Source organism: Patella vulgata, chromosome 2 (assembly GCF_932274485.2).
Source record: "Patella vulgata chromosome 2, xgPatVulg1.2, whole genome shotgun sequence".
NCBI lineage: Eukaryota > Metazoa > Mollusca > Gastropoda > Patellidae > Patella > Patella vulgata.
In genome coordinates, this window is record NC_065880.2 from 57,943,384 (window position 1) to 57,967,141 (window position 23,758).

General features: G+C 34.3%; 1 protein-coding gene across 8 annotated transcripts in view; it reads left to right on the top strand.

Moving 5' to 3' along the window:
* LOC126811200 (rho GTPase-activating protein 8) overlaps nucleotides 1–23,758 on the top strand; it is a 221,553-nt gene that overhangs the window by 107,821 nt on the left and 89,974 nt on the right. For 4 of the 8 annotated variants that reach the window (XM_050536765.2, XM_050536766.2, XM_050536767.2 and 1 more), the window contains exons 4-5: nucleotides 3,531–3,557; nucleotides 14,662–14,703. The exons of 1 other annotated variant lie outside the window; for it this stretch is intronic. In XM_050536765.2, coding sequence (XP_050392722.1) covers nucleotides 3,531–3,557; nucleotides 14,662–14,703 — 69 coding nt within the window. Of the gene's footprint in view, nucleotides 1–3,530; nucleotides 3,558–14,661; nucleotides 14,704–15,456; nucleotides 15,478–23,758 lie in introns of all 8 variants that reach the window. 3 more of the 8 variants (XM_056098899.1, XM_056098900.1, XM_056098901.1) reach the window with 3 other exon arrangements.

The following is a 23,758-nucleotide window of genomic DNA, read 5'->3' on the forward strand; positions in this document are numbered from 1 at the left end:
CATATTCCTTTAGTAAGGCTGCTACACCTCCCCGTTTTCCCAGCATCACTGCAGCCCCATCTGACCCCATGCCAAATATCTTTTTGACATCTATCTTGTTGGTTCGTAAGAATGCAATAATAACATTAGTAATTTCCAACTCATTACATTTTTTGACCTCTATCAATTTTACAAATTTAGTCAGCAAGTATACACCCTTCAAATAATTAAAATACAAAATTAAATATTTCGCGGAAGACAGATCTGTGCTTTCATCAAGCATAAAACTTGCAGCAGGGCTAGCTCGGATATCTGTGAGGATTCCTTCCTCAATTTCACTGGATATTAAGGAAATAAATTCACCACAAGAATTAAAATCGCGATATAATTTTTTTGTCATTTCGTGTCCCTGCTGTTCTGTCAAAACATTCAATTGTTCATAATTTTCGATGGCAATGTTTCTTTTAGCTATGAAATAAGCATTTCGGATTAACACAATCATTGTACTATCTGCCCGGTTTGAAACAGTTTCTATAGATTTGGGAATAAAACTCTTTGTTCTGTCATCGTCTTTCTTTGCTGTGCAGGTATGATCTTCGGATTTAATATGGTCTTTTATTGCCGATAATTTGAAATTAACAGAGCCACTTACAAATTTATTTTTATGGTTGTGTTTCTGGCAGATCTGAAATTGTTACAATAATATAGTATAAGATACGTGAAAATAATAGGCTATTACTTGACGTGAACATAATAATTATATACTGGTCAGTAGGTTATTACCAGATTTACTTTACGCTAACATAATAATAATATACGGGTCAGTAGTTTATTACGTTACTTAAAAAAAAGAAGACTAATAATTAATAACTTACGAGACAAAACATTTTCTGTGAATTTTTGTCCAATAAAAGCCATTTAAAAGTAGTTAACCATTCGGATTTAAAATACCTTCCGGACTTCGACTTTGGTTGACCTATATTGGACGTGGGTAGAACTGCAGCTTTTGGAACTTCCAATGACGATGTGCATGCTTGAAGTTCAAGGTCAACGCCGCCATCACTATCTTCAGTTAAATCTCGTTTACGTTTTCTATTGTCATTCTGCGAGGTGTTCAAGTACTTCAACATTGTGTTTGAATGAACCGACATTGGATTATACACATTCTTTTACTTGGCATGATTAACTCAACTAAATTGTTTATTTAGGAAATAAGCCAATAAGGATTGAAGCTGAAGGTATTCATATTGTATTGACTGGCTCTTTGATGGGTTTCTTAATCGACGAGTAATAATTAACTCTTTGTTATCGGCCGAAAGTAGATTGATTAATGGTGGCCGGATAATTAATTCTTTGTAAATCGGCCGAAAGTAGATTGATTTGTGATATCTTATTGGCCGGTTCATTGTTTTACCAATCGGCTAGATTAAAGATCAATCAGCTAAAGCCGACAAAAAACAGCCGATTAAGATCCCTGCTCTAGAGGCTAAAGTTAATATCAGATTGACTTTAAATTTATACACAGCGTTTGCGGTCATGAGACGAAGAATCCTATTAATCAGATTTTAGTGTATCATAGATGTTTCATTACTGACAATAGAAAAAATATGCGATAACTCATGTTGACTGCTCGGACGACTTAGCTGCTGTGGGCGTATGTTTCGTTTCCTGGCAACCTATCTTTGTTTAACTTAAAGCATGTATTAGTGTTGAAACTTGTATCTGAATATCTGTTCACGGATATAATCTTGCGGATATTCTGATGTTTTTTATTTTTTCATAACGGTTTGTGTTATTTTGAAACACCCCCTCTCGTCGTTGCTTTCTTTTATAGGGTTAAATGAGCAATAATTTTCTGCAAATAAGGCTTGAAACTTACCGACAGATCTGAATCTTTTAGTCTTTCTACCCCATACAACTGCTTTATTACTTTTAAATAGTCATAAGCAACACAGTTCAAATATTAGATGAATGCCATGGCCCATGCATATTCCTGAAGCAATGGCCCGAGAAATCCCTCTCTGGCCATTGCTGGATTAACTTCTAATACTTGCGCTTTTGAGGGGGTGTGTCTATTCTTCCCGTTCAATCAAATCTATCCCCAAGCACAGCAACATGACAGCCCTTCTTTTAATCCAGTGCCTTTCTGAAAATTTTGGACAGTGATTTAAGGTATTAAAAACGGTGAAAGTGTTGTTCGACTCAAAACAGTATTGTTTACGTTAGCGTGCTGATAGCCTTGTTTGTCACACAATTAGTTTTTCTGCAATATTCTGCTATGCACTGGTTAATTCGGCATAATAAAATCGTGAGTCATGACGTAACGTTATGTAAACATATTTGGTCCAATTTGGAGCTCTGTTTGGTATTGTTACGCAGTTAGTTATTGGTTGTTAATCAGACTATTGACCAGTCATTTAGAACAAGACTTTGCCTTCTTTACAGCAGTGAGTAGTGGGATTAGCTCTAATCAAACGAAACACTGCGAGGAGTATGTGGCCCATGGCGAGCTCCTAGTCGTGCACTTTGCCGATAATTAGAGCTGTAGCTATTCAGTGCGTTCATGCAAAGTCACACGGTATACACATTGTCTCTGTTTATTTCCTCTGCTAAATTTAGATAGCCATGACTGGCCAAATTTTATGTTAGTATTCCAGCCACCTTGGTACCATCAGAGCGTGTGTTTTTCCCAGCGGGAAATATAGTTACCACTAAAAGATCAAATCTGGATCCCGACAAGGTCGACCATCTAATATTCTTATGTAAGATTTTAGAAGATAAAAAGCTGTAGCTAGTTTTAGACAGTAATAAATTAAAACGTGTTGTTTGAACAGTTCATGTGTGTTTCCTTCATATGGTGCCATTTATTACGGTTTGTTATATAACACTTTTTGTGGTAAAGTTTTTCTCTCGACAGTTTGATTATTTTGAGCCGACCCCTGTCTTTCCAATGTCGGCAGTCTGAGTCGGTCACGGGTTGTTTCTAACGAAATATAAAAGGATTGATCATTTCAAATAAATTGGTTCAGATAAAGTTTTAGAAAACCTATGAAATGATTTTTCTTGTTATTTAGACAATGTTTTAAAATAAAACTGTTCAGGGTATAAAATTTGGATGAAAGCCTTCTCCCGCTCCGCATGGGTCATATTTATTCTTCAAAACGATGGCGTGATGGTTTGATACGTCCTGCATTAGCATTAAGCTTCTTAGTGACAATGACAATATAGGCTATTAAAAAGATTAGCATTGCCAAAAGGATGTCTAATAATTCAAATCATTTATTTTAATAATTATCTTATGGTTTATTAGCCTTTATTCGTACAATAGACAAATTTGCATGCGCTTAAAACGTCAAAACTAAGTTTTAAATTACACACGAATAGTCTGAATACGTTCGGATAGTGCAGACGGATAGCCGAATATCAAAATATGCCCAGAGTTTCAACACTAATGTATATATGACCCCATTCCCAATTAATTAGTCAGTATTGTGAATTATTATGGTTTTATTTTTAAATGTATTTATTATTTTGTTTTATTTGTAATGCAGCTGAACTTGAAGCCGAGTTAGAAGAAGGTAAAGTGCATGATTGTTAATATTTTGGGTTACTGTAGTGGTGCTAATATTTGGTTTTTGCTTTGTATAATTTGTAGTATAATCCTTTTTTAAATGCTAATTTCTATATCTCAGATGATAGAAATAGCAATTGTTTCACTAATGAAATTTAGGTTCTTGATTTCGGGGTAAAATGATGACATTACAAATGTTGGGGGTTTTTTTTATGGTGAAAGTGTATTAAAAGCTTTGTTTTGCAGCTTTTGGAAGGCCAATGCTATTTACATTTCTAATTTTTTTTATTTTAATGGTTAAAAATCATTCAAACACAAATTTAAAATACCAAAATTTACAGAGGAAAATCAACTGCTTTCATTCATTTTAATGGTTAAAAATCATTCAAACACAAATTTAAAATACCAAAATTTACAGAGGAAAATCAACTGCTTTCATTCATTTTACTAGCCTCGATTTTTATAAAATAAATTTATTGACTGGGTCAGTGATGTATGGTGGCCCATGGTCGCAATAGCGTTTTTTGGGTTATTTTTGGTATTTCATTTAAAATAATAAAAATATTATTACAAAAAAAAAAGAAACATTTTTTTTTTTACAAAATAAAAAAAAATAATCTTTAAAAATTTAAAAAAAAAAAATCTTTTTAAAAATTAAAAAAAAAAAACTTTTTAAAAATTTAAAAAAAAAAATCTTTTTAAAATTTAAAAAAAAAAAATCTATAAATATATATATATAAAAAAATAATAAAATATATTTTAAAAAAAATAAAAAAGAAATAATATTTAAAAAGAAATTAAATGAAAAAAAAAAAAAATTGAAAAAGAAAAGATAAAAAATAATTCCCGACGTGGCCCATCGTCGCAATAGTGTCTTGAGTATCCAGACCCAGTATACAGCTATCATTAGACTAGAGCGACCAGAAACATTTTGTGGCCCATTGTTGCAGTAGTATCTCGATTATCATGTGTGGGATCTATGAAGAACGTATAGACCCGAACGACAAGAAACGAGTCTGTAGTTATCTCACGTCAACATAATTGTAGATACTTCAATTTTGATTGGCTAAGCACTACAATAAATCTAATATTATCTATTATCCAATCAGTTACTAAAATTTGAATTTTATTTTAGTAAAACAGGCCCCAGACGAAGTCCACGTAGGCTATCATGCTCTATTTTGTCTTTGAAATTGATGTTGTGCGCCATCGCACTTTCGCACCTCTCACCCGTTCCTGTGGTCGTAGCGGGGGACTAGCGATGACCTCAGGGATAGCAGGGGTTTCACAAAAACTGAAGCTAAAATCACTAACATAGATTTTAAAATCAAAGTGAAATTTTAAATTTATGCGTTTCACGAAGATCGATTGTAACTTAAAATTTAATTTTAATAGATTTTAGTTAAATTTACTTGTGCCTTGATGTGAGGTAACTATAGACTAGTTTCTTGTCGCTCGAGTCTATACCATACGTTCTTCATAGATCCCACACAGGATAATCTGAACGACAGACCCACGATGTTTGACAGGTCACCCTACTCCTTGTCACGTACAACCGGGGATTCGAAATCACGCCAGTTGACTCAATGACGGGCTTTATGATATGACAGGCTTTATGATACAGCGCACACGTGCTAACCATTCGCGCCCCCCCCCCCCCCCCCCCCCGGCTACTTAGTAGTAGTAGGCCTATACTTCGAGGATTAGTTTCAAAGTTGTTAACTACGTTTGAAATTCAACCTCAGGGAGACCAAGTGTTTTAAAAACATTACATAAGCCTTTTGAGGGGAGAATAGGCCTTGCGCACTAGTAGGCCGAATGGTGTCATTAAAGTCAATGACTTCAAACGTCATTATGTATGTAGGCCTAGTTCTAGTTAGACTGGATAAACTAGTCTAAATGACGCTAGGCTTCTATAGTCTATTAATTATACATTTCTATTGACTTGCATATGTATAAATACATATATCCAAGTCCATAGACGTCATGGGTGGAAAAATTGTGTTTCACGTGTTGATGTCTGTTTACCTTTTTCCTTTCGGAAGGGGAGATAACTACAAAGTCGGTTCTTGTCGCTCGAGTTATGCCACATAGGATAATCGAGACACTATAGCAACAACCGGCCACGAGGTATTTCTGGTCACTCGAGTCTAATGATAGCTGTCGTAGGCTGATTTTATACTGAGTCTGGATAATCAAGACACTATTACGACGATGGGCCACATGCAGAATTCTTTTTTTGATTTTTTCTATTTCACTTATTTTTTTTTTTTAATTAAAATGTTATTTTTTTATAGATTTTTTTAATCTTAAATATTTTATTAATTTTTTTTATATAGATTTTTTTTTATTTTAAAAAGATTTTTTTTTCCCTAAAGTTTAAAAAGATTTTTTTTTTCTTTTTAATTTAAAAAGATTTTTTTTTCTTTTTAATTTAAAAAGATTTTTTTTTTCTTAAATTTTAAAAAGATTTTTTTTTTCTTAAATTTTAAAAAGATTTTTTTTTATTTTGTAAAACAAAAGAAAAAAAAATGTTTCTTTTTTTTTACTTTTATTTTTTATGATTTTAAATGAAATACAAAAAATAACCCCAAAAACGCTATTGCGACCATGGGCCACCATAGTGATGTGTTTACAAAAACAAAATGAACCTGAGTTATTGCCATTTAGGATCTGTATACAAAAATAATAAATTGGGTGCTATACAGTTATACTAGCTAAGTATGGTAAGAATTGAAGTCAACATGTTAAAGAGTTAAGAAGTAACTATTAAAGGTTGATTATTTGAAACTTGAATTAAATTTAAATTTTGAAATTTCATTGTAAAGAGTAATATTCTATATGGATTTAAATATAATAGAGTTATATAAAAGCTGTTATTATAAGGTGACTAAAATACATGCATGTTAGTGTAGGGTAAATATTTATAATACGGTAGATATTCAAACATTATATATTACTTACTGGACTATGAAATACTCCAGAAATATTCTTAGACTTATATCTATACAAAAATTTAAAGTCATATACTACATATTCAAATAGATTTGTCTTAAAGGGACAATAACACTCTTGCTGGCTTGACAGCTCCGGAAAATAAAAAATAGCCTTATTCTAAGTACTAGATGTGTTAGTGTCTTACCTGTTGTGTAAATTATCCATTAAATCCTATTTTACTTGTCCAGAGGGTCAAAAATATTTTAAAATCCAAGTTACATTTGAAAAGCTTTACGTCAGGCTTTTCAAATCATTTAGTTGAATTTTTCCAATTTTTTAAATTAGGTGTGTTAAGATGAAATTTTTATCATCAATTAATTGGAATATTGTAAAATAGTGCAATTTGTTTACCAGAATAAAGATTGGGACATATTATTATTCAGTTACAACAAGAGTGGTATTGAGCCTTTAACATCTAACACTGCATTATTTTTTATGAAATCTTATCTGAAAGATTCTAAAATTATGGATTTTACTGCTTGTTTTTTTTTCTAAATGAATACTGTTTTCTAAATTACTCTGTAGTTAAAATGTTTCATGCTCTTTAAATTGATTGATACATAGAGTTGGTGATTGATACATAAAGTTGGTGATTGATACATAAAGTTCATAATATTTACATGCCTGCAGGGATATTTAACTTTAAAAAAGGTTTAAGTATATGACCTAAATGTTTTACAATATGTAAAATTTCCCTAACAGACTGGTTGAAGAAAGGTTCAATCATATTGATAACTGCACATAAAAACTACACTTACTGTACATTTACCACATATATTGAGGCCTCAGTAAATTCTTAATTATTGTCCCCCGCCTTTCGAAGAAAGCAGGAGACTATTAAAATGGGTTCGTCCATCTGTCTGTCACACTTTTTGGGACACAATAACTCTCTTTCTAATTGAGCTAGAATGTTCAAACTTGGTGTAGGTGTTTATAAGGTCAATGCCTTGATGGAGTTCGAAGATGAGAATTTTTGCTTAGGGTAAGCAGAGATAAGCAATTTAATTGGTTGATGCTTTGGGACACGATAACTTTAGTTCTAATTAAGTGAGAGTGACGAAACTTGGTGTATAGTTTCATTACATCAATACCTTGACTAAGTATGATAATGAGCATTTTTTTGCTCGGGGTATGCAGAGCGATAAGCAATGTGATTGGCCGAGACTTTGGAACAAAATAATTCTCCTTCTAATTGAGCTAGAATGTTCAAACTTGGTGTAGGTGTTTATTAGGTCAATGCCTTGATGGCATTTGAACATGAGCATTTTCTGCTTAGGGTAAGCAGAGATAAGTAATTTGATTGGTTGAGAATGATGAAACTTGGTGTATAGTTTCATTACATCAATACCTTGACTAAGTTTGATAATGAACTTTTTTTACTCAGGCGAAGCGGAGCGATAAGCAATTTGATTGACCGAGACTTTGGAACACAATAACTCTCCTTCTAATTGAACTAGAATGTTCAAACTTGGTGTGGGTGTTTATTAGGTCAATGCCTTGATGGATTTCGAAGATGAGCATTTTCTGCTTAGGGTAAGCAGAGATAAGCAATTTGATTGCTTGATGCTTTGGGACATGATAACTTTAGTTCTAATTAAGTGAGATTGATGAAACTTGGTGTATAGTTTCATTACATCAATACCTTGACTAAGTTCAATCATGAGCATTATCTGCTAAGGCTAAGCAGAGCGATAAGCAATTTGATTGGTCGAGACATTGGAACACAATAACTCACATTCTAATTGTTGTAGGTGTAGGTAGGGCTGTACGATATTCTCGATATAATCATTTATCGCGATATGGTATTTTCAGACCCAACTACGATATCATGTGGCCAAAAATGGTCGATATAGTGGTTTATCGAATATCGCCAAAAACTTCAAATATCGAAAAAAATTATCATAAAAATAGATAATAAATACATTTACCACACATATTGAGGCCTAAGTAAATTCTTAATTATTGTACCCCGCCTTTCGAAGAAAGCAGAGGACTATTAAAATGGGTTCGTCCATCTGTCCGTCCATCTGTCTGTCACACTTTTTGGGACACAATAACTCTTTCTAATTGAGCAAGAATGTTCAAACTTGGTGTAGGTGTTTATTAGGTCAATGCCTTGATAGAGTTCGAAGATGAGCATTTTTGCTTAGGGTAAGCAGAGATAAGCAATTTGATTGGTTGATGCTTTGGGACACGATAACTTTAGTTCTAATTAAGTGAGAGTGACGAAACTTGGTGTATAGTTTCATTACATCAATACCTTGACTAAGTTCGATAATGAGCATTTTTTGCTCTGGGTAAGCAGAGCGATAAGCAATGTGATTGGCCGAGACTTTGGAACAAAATAACTCTCCTTCTAATTGAGCTAGAATGTTCAAACTTGGTGTAGGTGTTTATTAGGTCAATGCCTTGATGGCGTTCGAACATGAGCATTTTCTGCTTAGGGTAAGCAGAGATAAGCAATTTGATTGGTTGATGCTTTGGGACACGATAACTTTACTTCTAATTAAGTGAGAGTGATGAAACTTGGTGTATAGTTTCATTACATCAATACCTTGACTAAGTTTGATAATGAACTTTTTTTACTCGGGGTAAGCAAAGCGATAAGCAATTTGATTGACCGAGACTTTGGAACACAATAACTCTCCTTCTAATTGAACTAGAATGTTCAAACTTGGTGTAGGTGTTTTAATTATTAGGTCAATGCCTTGATGGATTTCGAAGATGAGCATTTTCTGCTTAGGGTAAGCAGAGATAAGCAATTTGATTGATTGATGCTTTGGGACATGATAACTTTAGTTCTAATTAAGTGAGATTGATGAAACTTGGTTTATAGTTTCATTACATCAATACCTTGACTAAGTTCAATCATGAGCATTTTCTGCTTTTTAAGGCTAAGCAGAGCGATAAGCAATTTGATTGGTCGAGACATTGGAACACAATAACTCACATTCTAATTGATGTAGGTGTAGGTAGGGCTGTACGATATTCTTGATATAGTCATTTATCGCAATATGGTATTTTCAGACCCAACTACGATATCATGTGGCCAAAAATCGTCGATATAGTGGTTTATCGAATATCGCCAAAAACTTCAAATATCAAAAAAAATTATCATAAAAATAGATAATAACTACACCATACAGCAGTGGAAATTAGCCGACGGCAATAAACTATAATAAAACTAATGTTTTGAGAATCGTTAAATGTCGAAAACACTTGCGCAGTGTCCGCAGCCGTTTTTCACTGCATTGTGTATGCGTTACTTTTACTTTGTTTTTAGTCGACAATAAATTGTCAGTTGTTACTACATGTAAAGCTTTGGCCTACTAAACGCCTCAAATTTCCCACTACCGCGGCTAATTACCAGGCTATAAATAGGTTGTCATATTTTTAAAAAACAAATATTTTTAGAAAACACTACGAAACTTAATTTCTGAAAGCAAGAATAAAACGATCTATAAATTGATTACTGTCCCTGTTAGGCCAGGAATACCGCAGCCAATCAAATGCTTGAATGGAAGATAGTCCGGATCATTTAGTATTTGTTAAACTGTTTGAACTTACAATACAAGACTTGAAGACTGCATCTACTTACTTCCGCTGCACGTGATATTTGAGAATTTTCTTACACAAAGTCACAAGCAGACGCTTTTTAACACGATAAGTACATTGATCACTTAATTACCTAATCAATCTATCCTATTATCAACGATAATCTGGTTGAGTTGTAGATATACACTCCGTACACTATGTTGATTTTTGAATATTATTCACCATACCTTGATGTCCGATTGGTCATATTCCTGGTCGGACAATTTAGGACGTTTGGAAAATATAGCCGGACATGTCCGGAATATACGGCGAAATCCCATCACTGTCCCACAGTATGCTGTGAGAAAAATTAATGTCTCTCACATGACGATGTTTTCTAAACAAAATAGATTAAATGTTATGTTAACAGTTATGCTTTTATAACCATTGCAATGTTTAATCTTGTCTTTAGTGAAAATTGCCTTTATTATTGTCCTCCTTGAAAGGGAATTATTAAAATGTGTTTCTCTGTCTGTCTGAGATAGAATGTTCAAGACTTGGTGAAGGTGTTTATTAGGTGAATGAATGCCTTGACTGAGTTCGATGAGGAGCATTTAATGCTTACCCGGTAGTCTAAGCAGAGATAACATTGATTTTTATTAAGTGAGAGTGATGAAACTTGGTGTATAGTTTCATTACATCAATACCTTGACAAGGTTCAGTAATGAACATTTTCTTCTCAGGTTAAGTAGAGTGATAAACATTTTGATTGGTCAAGACTTTAGAGCTTGATAACTTTGATTCTAATTAAATAAGAGTGGTGAAACTTGGTGTACAGTTTCATAACCTGATTAGTACCTTGACTAAGTTTGATGACTTTGGAAAACAATAACCCTCCTTATGATTTAGGTAGAATGTTTAAACTTGATGTAGGTGGTCATCAGATGAATGCTGTGACTAAGTTTGATTATGATCATTTTCCAACTAGGCTAAGCAGAAATAAACAATTTGATTGGTTGAAACTTTAATACAATAATTTTGATGCTGATTGGGTGAGAGTGATGAAACTTAGAGTATAGTTTCATTACATCAATAAATTGACTATGTTTTAATTGAGGTAGAATGTTCAGACTAGATGTAGATGTTCATGAGGTGAATGTCTCGACTGAGTTTGAGCATTAACATTTTCTGCTAAGGCTAAGCAGAAATTATCAATTTCATTGGTCGATGCTTTGACTCTAACTGAGGGAGGGGTATGAAAATTTATGTATAGTTTCACAATATCAAAACCATGACTAAGTTCAGTCATAAGCATTTTCTGAGGGAGGGGGATGAAAATTTATGTATAGTTTCACAATATCAAAACCTTGACTAAGTTCAGTCATAAGCATTTCCTGCTTAGGCAGTTTGATAGCTTGAGTCTTTACAAAAAGATAAATATGCAATTAAATAATATGTGTTATCTATTTATTTTGGGGTTGGGTTAAGAGACGTCAGCCTCACTGTTGGCTTATTAAAAGAAATGATACCATTTAAAACAACAATTGGTTATAAATGTGTATAGTTCTTTATTTAGTGTATACACATTCCTAAGGCATTATTAGTTCATTAATCATTGTTACACATGACATTTTCCTCCTAGATCTTCTACAGTCTTTCTCAAGGAACCAGGCCTAAGTACCCCATATATTTTGTTACACAATTTATCTATTAATGCCACTTGGATGGAAATGAACTATACATATCCAAAAGCTAAAGCGATACCAGTTTGGGTTGTGTAGAATAGGTTAAATAGAGGTACAAAGTAAAAATGTCTGAGTTTATAATATACTCTTCCAAAAATATAGGGGATATTGAAATGCAATTACCTATGCAGGTAGCGATATGATAAATAGTCATGGACAATTGAAATGCTTTAAGAGTATGTTTACAGATGAAGAACTTATCGCCCCAACAGAACCACTGAGCTACACATGCGGCACGCAATAGCGCCATACACGTGGGAGGGGTTCATTGTCAAATTTGACACTTCAAGGAAGGGTTGATGAAAACTGCAGCGTGCTGGTTTATCTATCCATGTTTGCTTTCCTATCGGTTCTTGCATAAGATTTACTGTTTAGCGTATCTTTGCTTTAGTGTGTTACGTTTAATTTGACCGGCACACGTGTTCGTCGACATCAACGTCAACCGACAACACTGCAAGAATTGACCGTGGCATTGCAAGAGAGTAGTGGGTCAGATTGCGCCCAAATCGAGATTGGACGGTTGATTAGGAGCATGCCAAGACGAATTGCTGAATGTATGAGAATTGGTGGAGCAATTATTCATTATTAAGACAAAAATCAAAAACGTCCATTTTCACAGTGTATCTCTTTGCGAGTGAAATGGGGCCGTCAGATAAGCCGCCCGTATGAACTGTTTATGTTCATGTGTAGGCAATTGACCTGGTATTAACATACACTGGTTACCTCTAATAAAAACAGCAGTGCATTTCCGCAGTTTTGTATTGTTTCTGAATATCCCCTACTTTTTTTTAAGAGTATATATCAACTATTTTGATTAGTATAATCTTTAAGTGGCATTTAGCGATTGGGAAACAAATTAACAGAACAAATTAACAGGCACGACGTTATCAAGCACAATGACATTTGGTAAACTTGAGTTGAATATATATCGTTATCAATGTCATTGTGCTTCATAACGATAAGAGGATACTTGTCGAAACGTCATGCTTTTAGAATAAAACCAGTGATTGTTTCCCATAAAAATTGTGTTCTGTTAATATTTTGATTAGCCTGCCATCTAGTAAATCAATATTACCCATGATTACTAACAAGTATGGTAATGGTTAAGGAGCTTACAATTTTTATACGCCCACATTTTCATGTGGACGTATATTGTCGTCGCCCCTGTTCGTCCGTCCGTCCACAATTGTTTGTGGACACTCTACATGTCACAATTCTAATCCGATTTTGGCGAAACTTGAAATATAGGTTTATCTCCAAAAGATCTCGGCTGCTTTCGATATTGGCATGTATCGGATCGAAACTTCATGGATTATGGCCCCTGTTTGTACGAAAAATCACGTTTTTATCTTGTGGACCTTATAGAGGTCACAATTTTTATCCGATTTTGTTGAAACTAGAAGTATCAGTTTATAACCCAAAGATTTCAGTTCCTATCGATATTCGCACATATTGGACCATAACTTCCTGAATTATGGCCCCTGATTGTACGAAAAATTGCGTTTTTAGCTTGTGGACCCTATAGAGGTCATAATTTTTATCCGATTTAAAAAACGTATCATTATATCACCGTTACAACCTAAGGACGGCTGAGTTCAAATTTCGTCAAAACTGACAGACAATATGGCTGCCGTTCGTTCTCAAATAGCATAAAAATATGGTTTATCAAGGTTGTGGACCCTATAGAGGTCACAATTTTAATCCGATTTTGTTGAAACTTGAAGTGTAAGTTTAGAAACCAAAGAAAAGATCTTGGTTCCTTTCGATATTCACGCATATCGGACAGTAACTTATTTAATTATGGCCACTGATTGTACGAAAAATCGCGTTTTTAGCTTGTGGACCCTATAGAGGTCATAATCTTTATCCGATTTTAAAAACCGTATTATTATATCACCGTTACACCCTAAAGACGGCTGAGTTCAAATTTCGTGAAAATTGGCCCAAAATTGACAGACAAAATGGCCACTGTTTGTTCTCAAATAGCGTAGAAATATGGTATTTCAAGGTTGTGGACCCTATAGAGGTCACAATTTTTATCCGATTTTGTTGAAACTTGAAATGTAAGTTTATAACCCAAAGATCTCGGTTCCTTTCGATATTCGCGCATATTGGACCGTAACTTCCTTAATTATGGCCCCTGATTTACGAAAAATCGCATTTTTAGCTTGTGGACCCTATAGAGGTCATTATTTTTATCTGATTTAAAAAAAACGTATTATTATATCACCGTTACACCATAAGGACGGCTGCGTTAGAATTTCATGAAAATCGGCCCAAAACTGACAGACAAAATGTCCGCCCTTCGTTCTCAAATAGCGTAAAAATATGGTATACCAAGGTTGTGGATCCTATGGAGGTCACAATTTTTATCCGATTTTGTTGAAACTTAAAATGTAAGTTTATAACACAAAGATCTCAGGTTCTTTCGATATTTGCGCATATCGAATTGTAATTTTCTGAATTATGGCCTTTGATTGTAGGAAAAATCACTTTATTTTTAGCTTGTTCTCTATCCATCTCTCGAAAATGTGGGCGTATCCTGCCTGGCAGCCGCTGGTTAAGTGCTTGTTACCATTGATTAGGAAATATATATACAATGTACGGGTATTCAGTGATTGAGAATTGGTTTAACTTATGAAATGTTTCCAAAGTTTTTAGACATATATAATGCCTGTCATTGGTAAGACCAGCACACACATTATTTATCACACAAAAAAGCCATAATCTTGTGCTGATCTTATTGGAGCAGGAAATGATGATAAAGAACCATGTTGCCAATGTATCAGTGATAAGAAATACTTTGTTTTTATGAAACCATATTGATTTTATTAGATGATGATTATCCAGCTTATAAAATACGACCATGGGATTATGGTAAGGTGTTGAGTGTAAACCAGTAACACTGTCTAGTTTCAGAATCTGTATCATCTATTTACCTGCATTATGATATACCTACATCTTGTATTACTGGCTGAATTATTGTCTTGGCTATAAATCAACTAGAAGATTAAAGCATGATATCTTTAGGAATGATTAGAAACAACAGTTGAATTTCACAGTAAATCTAAATTGTATTCTTTACATAGTGACAGGTTTCTCCTTTAATACTATTACATAATGCCTCAATAACATTTAATACTATTACATTATGCCTCAATGTGGCCAGTGACCAATAGACATATTTCCTTTTTAAATAAAAGGCAGGGCTGAAAATGAGTTATTTAATTGTCTGCGATATCACCTCGGTGGAAGCGGACGTAAAATACAACTAAGAAACAACAACATGAGTTATTTAGATACCATCTTGGCCCTAAACCTTTTGGATTACAAGCAATTAAAGATGAAAGTTTGAAATCCACAGTAAAATGACATTGGATAATTAGGTTTTAATATACTAATTGATTGCCAGCTTTTACCATGCTTACAAATACCATCTCTTAGTGTTGTCACTGATTATATGGGAAACCTTTCGCCATGTATATAAACTAAATAATAAATTCCTGTTATATAATGATTAAACAATTATTATTACAGAATGAACATTAATAGATATAAAGTGCATCATGAACTGTCTCCCAAGTTATTATTAATCATAATTTAAAATCTGTGTTTTTATTGTTTTTAAAGGAACTTTATTTGATGACCAAGGTATCTAATAAATCTATACAAATAAAAACATGATAATCATTAACATTTAGTAATCTAGATTGGTTTCACTGGCATTCAGGAATCTAAAGATATCTGTCAGTTGGTGAAGCTGGTCTCTTGGGTCTAGTTAGCTAACTGAGCCTAGCATTGCATTAATGCTTTTAAATATATGAGAGAGTTTGAGTATCTTACAAATACAATGTTCACTTCTACTCTGATTATTGAGATGATGCAGAACAGCCATATTCTATATGAACCTTGTTCTGATCGATCTCTGCTAAATCAAACTCAAAATAAGAGCTTCTTCCTACTAAATCTTGGGCAAAACACCTTTTGGTCAACTTTACTTTTTTGTAATGCATTCAAATTCACTAATAAAATTCTGATTCTGGACGAATAAAGGGTCGTTGTTCATGGATGTACCACGTGTTTTCAGTTATCTTCCTAACTAGATCTGATATATTAGCATTGTAACAACATTAACAATAATAGTTCCTCTAATTTGTGTGTTAGTGTTTGATTTGTTCTTAAACTACTAAAGTTAGTGCTAGTGTGATGACTTTATAATTAAATAATGAACCCACATGTGCATGATGTCAGGGAATTTATAATGTCAGAATTTCTTGTAATCAACCTGACAATTTTCAAAACACAATTTTGTATTAACCTTTCTACCCCTCAAGAAAATATTTGATGTATCTTATTATTTTATACTTTATTCTGTATTGATTAATCCGGCCATTACAACATGTATCATGTACAAAAAATTTCCTGACATCATTTTTGAACAACCAACATGAGCTACATATATTGATGATACGCATGACTGATTTTAGTTCTGACTTAACTGGAAACTATAAAGTAATTTCCTTAGAATATTTATATAACTTAAAAAAACTAAAACATATTGAGTATAACAAGTAGGATTTTATGAATATTGAGAACATTAATTTAGTTTGTTCATTCAAACTGTACTGGAACAAATGAAAGATATTTGATACTGAGAGATTTTACAGTTTTGTCTTTATGATCATATATAGATATAAATATGTAATCAATATATCATTGTATACTTTATAATTAGTATATTGACTAAATATATACACTTTTATTTTTATACCCCCACATTGAAATGTGGTTGTATATTGTTGTCATCCCCGTCCGGTGGTCCGGCGTCCACAATTGCTTGTGTCTAAAGGCTAAAGTTAATATCCGATTGACTTTAAATTTATACACAGTGTTTAAGGTCATGAGACAAAGAAGCCTATAGATTTTCACTGATTTCCGATAATTACTGCGGGAGTTATGGCCCTTGATCACTTCGAAAAATTTTGTGGACGCTCTCGAGGCTAAAGTTAATATCCGATTAACTTTAAATTTATATACAGTGTTAAAGGTTATGAGATAAAGAATCCTATTGATTTTCACCAATTTCTGATAATAACTGACAGAGTTATGGCCCTTGATCACTTTGAAAAATCTTGTGTACGCTCTACAGGCTAAAGTTAATATCCGATTGACTTTATTTTGATTTTCACCAATTTCCAATAATTACTGCCACTGTTATGGCCCTTGATCACTTTGAAAACTCTTGTGGACACTCCATAGGCTAAAGTTAATATCCGATTGACTTTAAATTTATACACAGTGTTTAAGGTCATCAGACGAAGAAGCCTATAGATTTTCAAAGATTTCTGATAATTACTGGCAGAGTTATGGCTCTTGATCCCTTTGAAATATCTTGTGGATGCTCTAGATCAGTGATTCTCAAGCAGTGTGCCACGGCACACAGGTGTGTCGCAAGATCTTCCTAATTGTGCCATGAAAATTTGAACGACACACTAAGAAAATGTGAAAAACCATGTGATCCCAATTGAGTATTAATGGTGTCTACTGATAAGATACTAGCTGCATTTTTATACGTCGCCCCTGTTTGTCCCTCCACAATTTGTTTGTGGACACACTAAAGGTCACAATTTTTATCCGATTTCAACGAAACTTAAAATATAGGTTTATCTCCCTAAGATCTTGGTACCTTTCGATATTGGCATGTATCGGACCATAAGTTCATGAATTATGGCCCCTGATTGTACGAAAAATCGCATTTTTAGATTGTGGACAGTCTAGAGGTCACAGTTTTGATCCGATTTTGATGAAACTTAAAATGCATGTTTATAACCCAAAGATCTTGGTTCCTTTTGATATTCACGCATATCGGATCATAACTTCCTGTATTATAGCCCCTGATTGTATGAAAAATCGCGTTTTTGGTTTGTGGTCCTTCAAGAGGTCACGATTTTTATCTAATTTAAAAAAACGTTTTAGTATATCACCGTTACACCGTAATGAAGGTTGAGTTCGAATTTTGTGAAAATGTGACCAAAACTTCTGGACAAAATGCCCACCGCTTGTACGCGAATAGTGTAAAAATATGGTATATCAAGGTTGTGGACCCTGTAGAGGTCACAATTTTAATCAGATTTTGATGAAACTTGAAATGCATGTTTATAACCCAAAGATCTTGTTTCTTTTCAATATTTACGCATATATCGTATTGTAACTTCCTAATTGTACGAAAAATCGCCTTTTTTAGCTTGTGGTTCTCTGGAGGTCACAATTATTATCCGCTTTAAAAAAACGTTTGATTATATCACCGTTATGCCGTAATACAGGTTGAGTTCAGATTTCGTGAAAATCGAACTTGAAATGTAAGTTTATAACCCAAAGATTTTGGTTCCTTTTCGATGTTTGTGCATATCAGTCGTAACTTCCTGAATTATGGCCCCTGATTGTACGAATTTCGTGAAAATCGGTCCAAAACTGACAGTCAAAATGGCCGTCTCTCGTTCTCAAATAGCGTTAAAATATGGTACATCAAGGTTGTGGACCCTCTAGAGGTCACAATTTTCTTCTGATTTTGATGAAACTTGAAATGTAAGTTTATAACCCAAAGATCTCGTTTTCTTTCAATATTTGCGCATATTGCTAGAGTGGTTATATAAACATGCACAGTTATCTGCCTGACTGCACCGTCCGTGAGATTTTTTGAAGTGAGCAGAATGTAGTCTCGCAAAGTGAATTTGGAGGTCGCAGTAAATATACGTCATAAATAGCATTCCACGTGGTATTATACAAATATGTATTGGTATATAAAGCCAAGTAAAAATACACTCATTACGCGCTTCTACTTTTGTGTTTATTTAATAGCGAACGAGAACAAAAATTTCTATTGCACTCTTTGATTTAATTTTTGATTTGGGTGATTTCGGTCGGTACAGAGCTAGCTGTAATAGCTTCGTTTCATTTCTAACTTTTTAAACCATGAGCGTGGCAAGATAAACTCATTACAACATTTTGGGATTTACTTTTATTTAGTGGTTACAACCTTCAATTATGTGGCGCTCTATTTACTTTAGGAAATCAATATTTGCTAGCTCTAAATACGCAGAACTATTTGAGACTGGAAAATAAACGAAACAAACTTTTTATTGGTAGTCTTTATTTTCCAGACCCTTTTCAATAACCTGGTGTAAATTATTTTCATAATCATAGTATCTTATTTAATTATTCTGTAGCGGGACTAAAATCTAATTACACTCCTTCAAAATCTACAGTTCAAAGAATATCATGTGAGCTCCTCGGTGTATCTTTAAAATATGTTTGGGAAACCTTAAAGTCGGTGAAAAATGCCACCCTTTATACAGACAAAACTACAAAATTTGGCTCTAAATTCGGCACATACACAATAACCGCTGACTCGACACATACGCCACTTATTCTTGGTCTTCGTGAAATGGCTGGTGAATCGGAGCAAATTACATTAACGACATTAGCCGAAATTTTGGCAGATCTCGACGAAATTGCCGGACCATTTAGTAAATCCGTTATTTTCGAAATTAAAAATACCATGTCAGGCACAGCCAGCATCGAAAAGCTTTTTAATTCTTTATTTACACAATACAGAGGCAGTATTTGCGCTAAATTAGTAGAAAACTGGTCAGATTTATCAGATTCAGAGCGAAATATTCATATGAATATTAATCATTTCTTTTGTGATTTTCAATATTTTTATAGCCCAAAGATCTCGGTTCCTTTCAATATTCGCGCATATTGTTAGAGTGGTTTAATGGTCAATTATTTGTCCTTATATAAACATGCACAGTTATCTGCCTGACTGCATCGTCCGTGAGATTTTTTGAAGTGAGCAGAATGTAGTCTTGCGCACGTGAATTTGGAGGTCGCAGCAAATATACGTCATAAATAGCATTCCACGTGGTATTATACAAATATGTATTGGTATATAAAGCCAAGTAAAAATACACTCATTACATGCTTCGACTTATGTGTTTATTTAATAATAGCGAACGTGAACAAAAATTTCTATTGCCCTCATTGATTTAATTTTTGATTTTTGCGATTTGGGTACAGAGCTAGCTGTAATAGCTTCGTTTCATTTCTAACTTTTTAAACCATGAGTGTGGCAAGATAAACTCATTACAACATTTTGGGATTTACTTTTATTTAGTGGTTACAACCTTCAATTACATGGCGCTCTATTTACTTTAGGAAATCAATATTTGCTAGCTCTAAATATGCAGAACTATTTGACACCGGAAAATAAACGAAACAAACTTTTTATTGGTAGTCTTTATTTTCCAGACCCTTTTCAATAACTTTGTGTAAATTATTTTCATAATCATAGTATCTTATTTAATTATTCTGTAGCGGGACTAAAATCTAATTACACTCCTTCAAAATCTACAGTTCAAAGAATATCATGTGAGCTCCTCGGTGTATCTTTAAAATATGTTTGGGAAACCTTCAAGTCGGCAAAAAATGCCACCCTTTATACAGAACCATCTGTAAGGCCTTAAATCAGGGTGGAGACGAAAAGTAGAGACTGTTATTTTCCTTTCAAGTTATATTTAAATTCCTTAGGGATTTCAAAATTACCACTAATGCCATTTCATGGTAACCGGTTTAATATCATTTTTATACGCCCACATTTTCATGTGGACGTATATTGTCGTCGCCCCTGTCGGTCCGTCCGGACGTCCACAATTGTTTGTGAACAGTCTACAGGTCACAATTTTTATCTGATTTCAATGAAACTTGAAATATAGGTTTATCACCCAAAGATCTCGGTTCCTTTCGATATTGGCATGCATCTGACTGTAACTTCATGGATTATGGCCCCTGATTGTACGAAAAATCACATTTTTAGCTTGTGAACACTGTAGAGGTCACAATTTTTATCCGATTTGGTTTAAACTTGAAATGTATGCTTGTAACCCAAAGATCTTGGTTCCTTTCGATATTCGCGCATTTCGGACCGTAACTTCCGCGTTTTTAACTTGTGGTCCCTATAGAGGTCATAAATTTTATCCGATTTAAAAAAATGTATTATTATATCACCGTTACGCCCTAAGGACGACCGAGTTCAAATTTTCGTGAAAATCAGCCCAAAACTGACAGACAAAATGGCCGCCCTTCGTTCTCAAATAGCGTAAAATATGGTATATCAAGGTTGTGGACCCTATAGAGGTCACAATTTTTTATCCGATTTTGTTGAAACTTGAAATGTGAGTTTATAACCCAAGATCTCGGTTTCTTTCGATATTCGCGCATATCGGAATGTAACTTCCTGAATTATGACCCCTGATTGTACGAAAAATCGCGTTTTTAGCTTGTGGACCCTATAGTCATAGAGGTCTTAATTTTTATCTGATTTAAAAAAACATATTATTATATCACCGTTACACCCTATGGACGGCTGAGTTCGAATTTCGTGAAAATCAGCCCAAAACTGACAGACAAAATGGCCGCCCCTCGTTCTCAAATAAGGTAAAAAATATGGTATATCAAGGTTGTGGACCCTATAGAGGTCACAATTTTTTATCCGATTTTGTTGAAACTTGAAATGTAAGTTTATAACCCAAAGATCTTGGTTCCTTTCCATATAAGCGCATATCGAATTGTAATTTTCTGAATTATGGCCCTTGATTGTACGAAAAATCACTTTCTTTTTTGCTTGTTCTCTATCCATCTCTCAAAAATGTGGGCGTATCCTGCCTGGCAGCCGCTGGTTCACAATGCCACAATTGTAACTTATATGGCCAACCATATTAAAACTTTTCTTGGTGATTTTGGTGCAGAAAATCGATTAAGCCAAAGCATTTCATTAGATATTAAAATTCCTGTATTCCTTATAGAATGCTTGGCTTTGGGTTTGTAGCATTATAAACAGTTAATATTAAGACATTTGAAGGCGTTGGTATATTGTTAAAACAACTAAGCGTTTGCGCATTCGCACGCATGTCAAATTCAATCGTCTCATAGAGTGTATTCCGTTCCTACGCTGCAAGGAAATAAGCGATGTTTTCCGACTGCGATAAAGTAATTTAGTTTCAGGGGCATGCGTTACAGTTTTACGGCGACCAAGGGATATAACTCTTATCCTTACTAAGAGTTATCTGCCTTGATTATGGAAGTCAGGTAGATTTTGAAGCATTTATAAACATATTTCCAAATGGTTATATCCTCAAAAATCAGACTTCCATTGTTGATGAATGAAGTTTTTATGGTAAGTCTTGTCATGTAATAATCCTGAAATAGTACTGGAACTTCTTGAATTTTGGCCCCTGATTGTACGAAAAATCACTTTTTTGGCTTGTGGACCCTATAGCGGTCATAATTTTTATGCGATTTTGTTGAAACTTGAAATGTAAGTTTATAACCCAAAGATCTTGGTTCCTTTCATTATTCGCGCTTATCGAACCATAACTTCCTAAATTATGGCCCCTGATTGTAGGAATAATCACGTTTTTAGCTTGTTTATCCTATAGAGGTCATAATTTTTATCCGATTTAAAAAAACGTATTATTATATCACCGTTACACCCTAAGGACGACTGAGTTCGAATTCTGTGAAAATTGGCCCAAAATTGAGACAAAATGGCTGCCCTTCGTTCTCAAATAGCGTAAAAAATTTGGTATATCAAGGTTGTGGACCCTATAGAGGTCACAATTTTTATCCGATTTTGTCGAAACTTGAAATGTAAGTTTATAACCCAAATATCTCAATTCCTTTCGATGTTTGTGCATATCGAATTGTATTTTCCTGAATTATCACTTTCTTTTTAGCTTGTTCTCTATCCACCTCTCGAAAATGTGGGCGTATCCTGCCTGGCAGCCGCTGGATTAGCTTGTTATCTATCCATCTCTTGCAAAATGTGGGCGTATCCTGCCTGGCAGCTGCTGGTAATCCAATTTCGATGAAACTTGAAGTGCATGTTTATAACCCAAAGATCTTGGTTCCTTTCGATATTTGCACATATCGGATCGTAACTTTCTGAATTATGGTCCCAGATTGTAGGAAAAATCGCCTTTTTCAGCTTGTGGTCCCTCTGGAGGTCACAATTATTATTCGATTTAACCTTTTCATTGCGTTTAAAATACGCGTACCCGGTATTACTGTGTACTCAGTAAAGCCCTCGCTAAAATTAGTACCGTAACTGCAAGTGCCATCTATTGTATTTTCTATACACTAGAACATATTTCCACGTGTTTCAAACAGGCAAACCGTAAAATTGCGGAGTGCATAGTGACAACGCAGACGATGCACTCTGGACGAAGTCGTGAATGATGTCTTGAAGACCAACACGTGGACAATTTCGAGGCCCAATGTGAACACGATAGCCCTGTGTCTGCCATAGATTCTGACAATAATTCTGATGTTGATAATCATGCTGATCTGCTGGATCGTAAAGAACGTAGGCAATTCCTGAGTCCCGAACGTGTAGATCTATTGACTGACTATATTGATAATGACATCATGATATGGGATGAAAGTGAAAGTGAAAACAAGGTATTGCAATCCGCACATGGTCATGGCAGCGAGAGACGTGATGTGCGTGTTCGTGGTGGCATTGCTCATGGCTGCTATTGATATTTTTGTTCATTTTATATATCTTTATCAAAATCGTCCCGTGTATATATTGGAATGCACGTAAAAGATCCCCTGGCAGTTGGAATCGATGTAAGAGTAGGCGATAGTGCCGCTGCCCGGGCAAAATTTCCCTCATAGCACACTGTATGGTGTAGGCCCGACTTCATTAGCCCAGTATAGGAGCAGAACAGTAGGACGTAAAACCCCATTTCATTTCATTTTATCAAAATCCAGTAAAAAAAACCAATATCTCATAAGTATTTCATGGAGAAAAAATCATTTTCGTGTTAGCTTTAGTGAGAAATGAGAAATCCAAAATGGCCGCCATGACGTC